At 44.8% G+C, this 10100-nt stretch overlaps 1 protein-coding gene across 3 annotated transcripts in view; it reads left to right on the plus strand.

The window, feature by feature from the left end:
• Positions 1–3055, plus strand: part of LOC127010301 (serine/arginine repetitive matrix protein 2-like) — a 160259-nt gene extending 157204 nt beyond the window's left edge. Inside the window, exons 6-7 of one of the 3 annotated variants that reach the window (XR_007763040.1) lie at positions 966–2633; positions 2781–3055. Coding sequence is in view for 1 of the 3 variants with exons in the window: in XM_050884162.1 (XP_050740119.1) it covers positions 966–1051 (86 nt within the window). In the remaining 2 variants the exon portion in view is untranslated. Of the gene's footprint in view, positions 1–965 lie in introns of all 3 variants that reach the window. The other 2 variants (XR_007763039.1, XM_050884162.1) reach the window with 2 other exon arrangements.
• The last annotated feature ends 7045 nt before the right edge of the window (positions 3056–10100 follow it).

Genomic DNA, 10100 nt, shown 5'->3' on the forward strand with positions numbered 1-10100 from the left:
GGGAAGGGAAGAGAAATGAATGGGAAGGAAAAGGTAGGGTAGGTAAGAGAGGAGATAGGATGGAAAGAGTAAAGAAGGGAAGGAAAGAGAGGGAAAATGAAGCTGATGGGAAGGAGAAAGAAGGGAAAAGAGAACAAAACCGATGGGAGAAAAGGAAGAAGGGAAAGTAGGTGAAGGGAAACGAGAAGGAAACCGGTGGGAAGGGAGAAGAAGGGAAAGTAAGAGGAAGGGAGGGGATGGGAGGGGAGAGGAAGGGAAAGTAAAGAGGAGAGGGGAAGAAAGAGTGGAGAAGGAAAGTTGCAATGTGGTGAGGTAAATTTAGAGCGTCGAAAGAGAGAGAGAGAGAGAGAGAGAGAGAGAGAGAGAGAGAGGCATATTTCACCCTGGCAGCTGTTCCACATAACCTCCTTGACTAAAACTTCATCTCAAGCCTAATAAGTTCACTCTACACTCTCTCTCTCTCTCTCTCTCTCTCTCTCTCTCTCTCTCTCTCTCTCTCTCCTTCTTCTTCTTGTTTTTCTTCTTTTTCATCTACAGTTTTCCACCCATCTCTATTCCTCTCCTCTCCTCTCCTCTTCAATTCTCTCTCTCTCTCTCTCTCTCTCTCTCTCTCTCTCTCTCTCTCTCTCTCTCTCTCTCTCTCTCTCTCATACACTATATTTATAGAGAGAGAGAGAGAGAGAGAGAGAGAGAGAGAGAGAGAGAGAGAGAGAGAATATATGTCACAACACAATACACATTTAATATCCCAACACTCCATCACAAGCCTCCTCCCCACCACCACCACCACCACCACCACCACCACCACCACCACCACAACACAGCAACAATACATCACAAGAAGACCCCTTTAGACATAGATTTGTATAAGTTAAGCGCGCGGGATAAATCTTGCCAATAATTCTTGAACATTTATTCCCCGTTTTCTCTCATCATTATTTCACGTTTTCTTTCTCTCTTTGCAGACGGCAGCGAGGGTTCCAAATTCCGGTTCAACATCTTCCGCGGGTTCTGGCGCCGGAAACAGTACTCCTTCGACAATAAGGTATAGAACCGCGCGAGGAGGAGACCAGGAAGAAGAAGAAGAAGAACCAACAGCAACCCACCACACACCTGACTGGTCCGAGCCACAAGACGGTATCGAACTGGTATACTCTATATCGAACCAGTCAACCAGTCAGCCAGCCAAACCAAGTCAAGCCATGTCGTGTAGGAAAACAGGAAGAAGAAAAAGAAGAAGCAGAAAAAAACAATAGCACCTGACTACTCCGACCCATAAGACGGTATCGAACTGATACCCTCAAAATCGAACCAGTCATCCAGTCAGCCAGCCAAACCAGGTCAAGCCATGTCGTGTAGGAGAACAGGAAAAAGAAAAAGAAGAAGCAGAAAAAAGGCAATAGCACCTGACTAGTCCGAGCCATATGACGGTATCGAACTGGTACCCTCAAAATCGAACCAGTCAGGCACGCCAAGCCAGCCATTCCCCCAGCCACCACTACCACCACCACCAAGACAGGAGAAAGGGGCCGCGAGCTGGACGATGGACAGTGGAAAGTCTCCGTGTACTCGATTACCATCCGCCACTGACCGAGATCCAGGCAGGCAGACCGGCAGCTGTGTGGATGCGCCGACGTGGGCGAGAGGGATATCATTAGTCAGTGTGCTCGTCGTGTTTGTGGTCACTGAGGAGTTGTGGAGATCCTGTTTTGGGGTTAGCGAGGGAGAGAAGAACGTTTATTAGATCCACGTACTTACTCATCGCCCTTGGAAGTGTTTGATGATGCTAAGGTGATCGGATTTGGGTGTGCTTGTGGTCAGTAAGGATCGGTATAATATAACGCTGCACTGTTGAGGTTTGGGTTAGCAAGGGAGAAAAGAAGGTCAGCTTATAGATTCACGTTCTCATCACCCTTGGAAGTGCTGGAACGTACTAATAAGAAATGCAAGGATGTCTTCTGTTTCGGGGTGTTTGTGGTCAGTAAGGATCGGTATAATATAAGACTGCACTGTTGAGGTTTGGGTTAGCAAGGGAGAAAAGGTCAGCTTATAGATCCACGTTCCCATCACCCTTGAAAGTGCTGGAACGTACTAATAAGGAATGCAAGGATGTCTTCTGTTTCTTGGTGTTTGTGGTCAGTAAGGATCGGTGAGAGGGTGCACCGTTGAGGTTTCGATTAGCAAGGGAACGAAGAAAGGAAAGTTAAGATCTACGTACTCACCGCCCTTGGAAAAGACTTTCAAGGAATGCAAGGATATCAGTTCTGGGTGTGATTGTGGTCAGTAAGGATCGACAATAAAAGGCTACTTTGTTGAGGTTTGTATTAGCAAGGGAACGAAGAAAGGAAAGTTGAGATCTCCGTACTCATCGCCCTTGGAAAAAGACTCATAAGGAATGCAATAGAATCAGTGTGGGTCTGTTTGTGGTCTAAGGATCGCTGTTTAAGATGCTGGTGTCTGTCAAGTCGGGAGGGAGAAAAGGAAAGTCTACATCAATGGACTCACCGCCCTTGGATAATACCTCTAAGGAATGCGAGCGAATCAATGATAGGTCTGTCTTGGGTCAGTACGAATCGGTAGAATGTCAAGAGGTTTGTTTAATTCAGCGAAGGAAGGAAGAAAAGAAAATCTATGTACTCTTCGCCCATGGTTAATACTGCTAAGGAATGCCACATAATCAATCAGTGCGGTCTATTTGTGGTCTAAGGATCGCTATTTAAGATGCTGGAATGTTAAGTCGAGGTTAAGTTTAGCAAAGGAAGAAAGAAAAGAAAATCTAGATCAATGTACTCATCGCCCTTGGTTAATACTTCTAAGAAATGCCACATAATCAATCAATCTGGGTCTCCTTGTGGTCCAAGTATCGCTATTCAAGATGCCGGAATATCAAGTCGAGGTTTAGTTCAGCGAGATCAATATTATCCTCTCCCATGCTTAATACTTCTAAGGAATGACACATAATCAATCAATCTGGGTCTTCTTGTGGTCTAAGGATCGCTGATTAAGATGCTGGAATATCAAGTCGAGGTTTAGTCCAGCGAGGGAAGGAGAAAAGGGAAGGAGAAAAGAAAAAGCCTAGCTGCGTAACCCACTGTCCTTGAATAAAATGGAATCAATGTGGGTGTTTGTGGTCAGTCAGTGAAGGATCGTTACCAATGCTGCAACGTCTCTGTCCAGTCGAGGTTTAGTTCAGCGAGGGAAGGAGAACAGAAAGTCTAGATCCACGTAGTCACCGTCCCCGGATAGTACTTTTAAAGGAATTCAATTTAATCAATTTTCCCGGTGTGTTCAGTCAATAAGAATCGCTTTAAGAGGCTAGAGGTTTAGTTCAATGAGGGAGGGAGACCAAAGAAAGTCTACATCCACCTCAACGTATCCAGCGGCCTTGAGAGTGCTGGAAAAATTCGCCTCAGTAATGCAACGGCGTGACTGAGGAATCAATGTGAGTGTTGAGGCGGCGAGCAGCGGCGGCGAGGAACGGGTGACGTGGAGTGGCGACGGAGTGACCTTGACGAGACGACCAACCGATTCTCTCTACCCGCTGCCCCCTCCTCCTCCTCCTCCGTCTCTTCCTCCTCTCGCCGCCGCCGCCGCTCCTCCCTGTGGGCCAAGGGCGCTGTGAAGCCTCTCAGTTGTTATTGCAGACTGGACTTAACGTCGGGGCTTCATCGGCGTGTTATTACTGTATAGGTGGCGGTGTGGTGTGTGTGATGGGTAGGGAGAGGGGAGAAAGGAAGAGGAACAGGCCGCGGAAGAAAGTAGGAAGGTGATTGAGGCGGCGGGTGTTATATAACTTAGGGGGGATTAGAGAGAGGAGGAAAGGGAGAAAAAAAAGTGGAAGGAGGGGATAGCCCGGTGCAATGGAAGGAAGGATGGGGGAAAGGTAGAAGCTGAAAGACTAAATAAAAAATAAAATAACCAGGAAATGAGGAAAGGGAGGAAAAAAGGACTTGGAAGGATGGGGGAAAGATAGAAGCTAAGATACTCGATTAAATAACCAGGAAATGACGTACGGAAGATGATGCTGAGGGAAACGAGACGAAGCTGAAGGACTTAAGAAGCGTTAAAGCGACACAGGCCTATAAAAGAAGACGAGGAAGGGAATGGTAGAGGTTACGATGGGGAGGAATAGGTAGTGTTAGAGGCAGTATAGTGATGTGGGTGAGAAAAAACAGCTGATAATTATGGAGGAGACTCGAACAGGACGCCTCCTTTTAACGCCTTGTCGCTTGGCTGTCCTGTCACGGCGCAACCAGCCAACAACTCAATCGCTACCTCCACTGTGTATTAGCAATGTTAGTCCTGCTCTGGAAGTGAGGGCTTATACGTGAGTTGTTCTTATACTCGTCTTGTAAGTTATCCGATGCTATACATACTCCCTTTTGGTTTTATATCAACTTAGAATCCAAGTAGTTAGAGGGAGGCGTTACGATGTGGCATTTCCTAACGAGACTATCACTACTACAACTACTACTATTGCTACTACTACTACTACTACTACTACTACTTCCACCAGTTTCGTATGCGCGGAAGTGAAAGTTTACGTAGAAGTTTGTTATACTCGCCTAACTTAACCTAACTTACCCATACAAACCCTTCATTGTTTCCGTTAGTCTTAAAGGGCTGAGATAAGCTTGTTACACTCATTCACCCATCTTAGTTAGTGCAATTCCGGATGTGAAAACTCGGTAATACTCCTCGGTTTTCTGGCCATACATACACTCCCTTATGATCAGCATCTCAATAATAATGATTGATTAATAGACATTGCGTACGGTTAGTTAGGTCACCCCATCAGACCGAGTTCACGCAATCACTAATACTCGTTGATTCCAACTTGGCACTTCCTGGTTGGGCTGTTGGGCTGGTCATCGCCACAGCTGTTACATGCGGTGAATAGGGAAGCTTTGGCCATACGTATGAGCCACAGAAAGTAATCAATAGGGAAGTTATGGCCATTCATATGAGGTTAAGAGAGCAATCACTGATGACCAAAGAGAGTAAAGTAAGACGCGGAGAAAGCGGAATATGACTGAAGGAGATAACAAGCTAACAAGCAATCCCTTTAGCTAACCACCATCACTCGACTGGGCAGGGAGGGCAGAGGGAGGAGGGAAGGAGGGGGAAGAGGAGGAGGGCAAGAGCAGGGCAGTAAGCCGGCACAGGGGAAGCTGAGCACACGTATCTTTGGTCTCTGTGTGTTTTAGCTTGCCGGAACAAACACTCCAGCGCCGTATTCTGGATCCGTCACGGCCCCGAGAGCGGTAAGTTGCGTGTCAGCTGCTATCACGGGTCTACCGAAGGCCGGGGGAGTTTGGTCGAAGCTTATGTAACAGTGTTGGTGTGAGTGATGGATGGATGTTGCCAGCGCCGCCCTCCCCCTAACCCCACCCCTTCATCCCCTCCCCCAGGTCGTTTCCGCGATGAATGGCAGTAATTGACGTTTCCAATTTGAAGCAGGTGATGCACGTAGGTACAAAAACGCTGAATGAAGGGTCATTTGTGTGTCCCTAAAGTGGATTGGGGCGCTGCGGCATTCCTGATTTGTCCCCTGTAATGGCTGGCAGATGGGACCCTTGAATCGGAGCATTTGAAGTGCTTCGTTCCAGTGTTCGAATCAGTGAGGATCAAAGAGCTCGAACCTTGCACTAAGCACCTGTTGATCACATACCTGGTTAAAGATCCATCTGACTGAGTTTTAAAGTAAATAATATACCTTCGAAGACATCGTCCCACCTGTCCCCTTATCTATAGCTAAAACTCCATTCCCTTCATCCATAGCTCGTAGTGCAGAGAAAGACGACTCGGTTGATGATTCATTATCCAACCATGATTTTTTTTTTTTTTTTTTTTTTTTATCAATTATTACCTGTGCAGATGACCAAACTCACCTGTGTTGTATAGACCTGTGAATCAGCAGTCAAGAGCTTGGTGTGGTGGGCGTCCTGGTTGTCACATTCCATTTAGACCTAAGAACCGAGGTTAAAATACCGCTCTATCACTTTAGCTTATCTTCAGGGTACCGTTCAGTTTGTTCTGGTTTACCTTGTGGAAGAAAAACTGCGTGGGTTGATATATTGTAACGTTCAGCTTATTGTGATTTACCTCTTAAAAGAAAAACTGTGGGTTGATATATTTCCATCCCGTCCCTTCAGGCATCATTACTTCCTGACACCAGCCGCCCGTTGGTCTCCAGGGTAACGTTTAGCTTCTGTTGTGATCTATCGCGTCGGGGAAAATAGAAAAAATAGTGTGTGAGAATTGTCTGGGTACATTTTTATCATCCCTTCAAGGCTCATTACCCCCCGAGACGCCATCCATTAATCCCCAGGGCAACGTTTACCTTGTGTGCTCTGGTTTCTCTCAAAGGGGAAGAAATAGGTGTTTGTGGGTTGAGCGTGTACATTGTCATCCCTCGCCAGACTCCAGCTCGTTATCACCCCTCAGACTCCATTAGATCCTCAGACACGATTCTTGACGCGCTTTGGTAACGTTCATTTTGTGCTGTGATTGAATTTTGTCTCATAAAAGGAAAGGCGGTTCGCGTGGGTTGACTGAGGACCTTTTTATTACTTTATCTGCTCAGACATCTCCCGTTCATTCCCAGGGTAACTATTTTAGCTTGTGCATTGTGGCTTCTGGTGAAAATGTATAGTTTGGCATTAGCATTTTTCTGGCATCTGATAATTAATCTTCAGACCATTCGGTATTAACTCATTTTAGTCTAGGTTAATACTTTTTCGTTAATTTAAAACCGTCCAAAAGATAAAAATTGGTCACTATACACACAAGCAAGAGGTAGTAAGGTACATTTCTGGCATCTAATGATCTTCAGACCATTCAGTATTAACTCACTTGAGTCAGTGGCGAATATTTTCTCGTTAATTTCAAACCGTCCAAAAGATAAAATTGGTCACTGCACACACAAGCAAGAGGAAACGCCATATCGGCCTAATAAGGTACATTTCTAGCATCCAGTAATATTCAGATCATGCAGTATTAACTCTTTAGTCGGTGGCAAATATTTTTCGTTAATTTCAAACCGTCCAAAAATGAAATTGGTCACTGCACACACAAGCAAAGGAAACTAACTTGGCCGTCATCAACGTAAAATTTTCCAACTCGACACAAGCCACTGCCTGGTCAGCGCTCTTGGCGGCGGGCTCGCACTCAAGGTTGAAGATTATGTTGATGCGTTAGTTCCATGACTGTTCTCTGGACTTGCACACCAACACAGTAATGGATGTAGACTCAGATCTTCACACCTGACAACATATAACAGGTGTGAGCCATCAGGTGTCTCGAGTTAGTGATTCAGGACCGTAACTCACACACGCCTTTAGAATCTTGTCAGGAATTGGCTTTTTATTACCTCACTCCTGATTCATGTCAAGAGCTCCAGTTCACGTAAGCCTTCCAGGAGGGACTGAAGCATAAGACCAGCAGAATTACAGCACAAAATGGTGTCACGGTGATATTTCTTTATTATCCTTTTTACTGAGCCTTACCATAACTTCTGAGCCAAGTGTTCCCTCTAGGCCTCAAGCAAGGGTGGTGATGGTGGTGGTGGTAGCCCAAGCCCTCCCCGCTGAGGGTTAAATGGAGACGCAAACAGACCATCATATCAAGACACTAGGCTAGACACACCCGTCACAGGTGGTGGTGGTAGTAGTGGTGATGTCCTGTGACTGACTCATTACTTAGTTAACTCCACACTATAAAAACCGTTTTATAGATTGCGAGTTGCTGTTTATAGGCTTGCTGCGTATTTAAGAGTTGTATAAACGCTTATTTTGTGGAGGGGGTTGACTTCTTAAAACACGATCTGGTAATGTACAATATCATGGACCTGTAAATACTTAAACTATAACCTCAGTCATGATACTTTAAAACACTCCAGTCCGTTTGTATGCTTCGAGGGTTAATCTTCCAGTGGTATAATCTATTTGGCCTAAGGTGAGAACGCGTCAGGAAATTGGCTGCTTCCCATAGATGACAGGAAGGACATGGCTGTTCTGGGTCTGGTAATTGGTGGACAGTTTATCAGCAGGGGGTTGGGCAAAATCCGAGTCCGTATTCTTGAACGTATCAGCACCTCAGTTTGCCTGTTTCAAAAGCCTCTTGTAGAAGTTGCTGGGCTTTTCCTTTACTGTTTTGTGATGCCAGGGATAGTTATACACGACCTCTGCACCATGGACGGGAAAATCACCCATGAACACTCGGTTAATCTTCTCTGTGGCCTTAGAAAACAGTCATGGGTATTCTTCGATGCTTCTGCCTCTCACATCAACTATTTCCAAAGGCCAAAAAGGAGATTAATTGGGTCCTATTGAGTATTCTCTTAGGATCATGATACAGAGGAAGGATCAGACTACCACCAGGGTCATTAAACTACACCAGGAAATGCTACAACTATGAAAACCGTGTCAAATATGTGTGCTTGTGCGCTGAAATGTCTTGAGAATCTGACCCTGAGAATTTGGACTGTGGCTTCAGGAGGGTAGATGGTGAGGCTTCTTATCTAACGCATCCTCACCTTAGGCTAAGTAGAGTATATCGTCGTGTACTCGTGTATATATCACTTACTCTGTACTCCTAACCTTCCTAGTGGCCGCTGTGTATAATGGTGTGTTCGTGTCCTCGCCGGAAGCCTGAGTCGCCCGGTCGCCGGCATCACTTTCCTCCTTAACGCCTTGATTTGTAACTCAAGATTGTGACTTAAGGATCTCAGGCAGTGTTGTGAAGCCATAGCCAGATGACCCTTACTGGACCTTGTGTTTGTGCCGTTTTTTCGTGTCTTAGGCCATTTTTTGGTGATTTTCTCCCATAAACTCAGTCACTCGTAAGCTTTTTCAGGAACGAGATCATTGACTGTTCCTTAGTTACATTAAAATAATCGTACTCACCCTTATATGACCTTAGTTTTGTGCTGTTTTTCATGTCTAAGATAATTTTTATAGCATTTTCTCCCTCAAGCCCACTCAAACTTTTCAGGAACAAGATCACTATCGTTCCTTGATCACATGTATATTTTCCCCCACTGCCTAAAGACTTACTTAAATGACCTTTTTTATGTTGTTTTCAAGTCATAGGCCATTTTATATTGTTTCCTCCCTCAAACTGAATCCTTCTAATCGTACCAGGAACAAGATCACTAACGTTCCTTGATCATATGTATATTTCCCCCACTGCCTAAAAACACACAACAGCTTGCTTGCTTGAATAAAAATTGAACAGCAGCAGCACCAGAGAGACCCTTTTCGCCATTCTCTCTCACGGTTATCTTGTGTACCGCCCCGTTAGCGAGTGCTCTAAGCCACACCCGCTAATCTCCGAGTCCCATTCTGAGCTGTATAATCAAGAACCTTATGCAACAGTATCAACAGCAGGTCGTTATGGCTGGGATTAACTGCTGGCCTGTCTGTCCGCCCGCCGCGTTCCAAGCTCTCCCTTACAAAAAGAGATGTCAGTTGATACTCAAAACTGTTCACGCCTTTCATTAAATTCAACATAAATTCAATTCCAGTTACATTTTACTTGGTTCCTTTGCGCCATTCTATTATTACTAAGAGGAAATTGATGTTGAAGGCAGCTATTGGTCCGTAAAATTAAAGAAAAAGTTCATAGGAAAAAGTAAAAAGTTAAATACGAATAAAAAAGTAAGAGAAATACGTAAGCAAAGAATGAAAGTTAATAGAAAGTTGGTAAGGAATTGAGTTTGGCTGAGTAATATTATTGAAACTAATCTCAAGGGAAGGGAGAGCTTGTAACATAGGCGTACATAACCACACACACACCACACCACACCCACACACACACACACCACACCACACCACACCACACCACACACACACACACACACAGGCCCACTCCAATAAACGAAATAATAAGCCTGCCGTTTGATCACGCCGGAACACCACTGTGCTATTTTTTTAACTATACTTATTTGCAGATTTGTATTAACATGTAAACCACACCAGAAAAATAATAAACTACTACATGGATTTATAATCTCATGACCCTTTGTGTGTGTGTATAATAATAAGTTTTTGTTCTGTTCTTGGTTAATTTTCAGAAGTTTTATTGGTGAGGACTTCAAT

Source organism: Eriocheir sinensis, chromosome 43 (genome assembly GCF_024679095.1).
Source record: "Eriocheir sinensis breed Jianghai 21 chromosome 43, ASM2467909v1, whole genome shotgun sequence".
Classification (NCBI taxonomy): Eukaryota; Metazoa; Arthropoda; class Malacostraca; order Decapoda; family Varunidae; genus Eriocheir; species Eriocheir sinensis.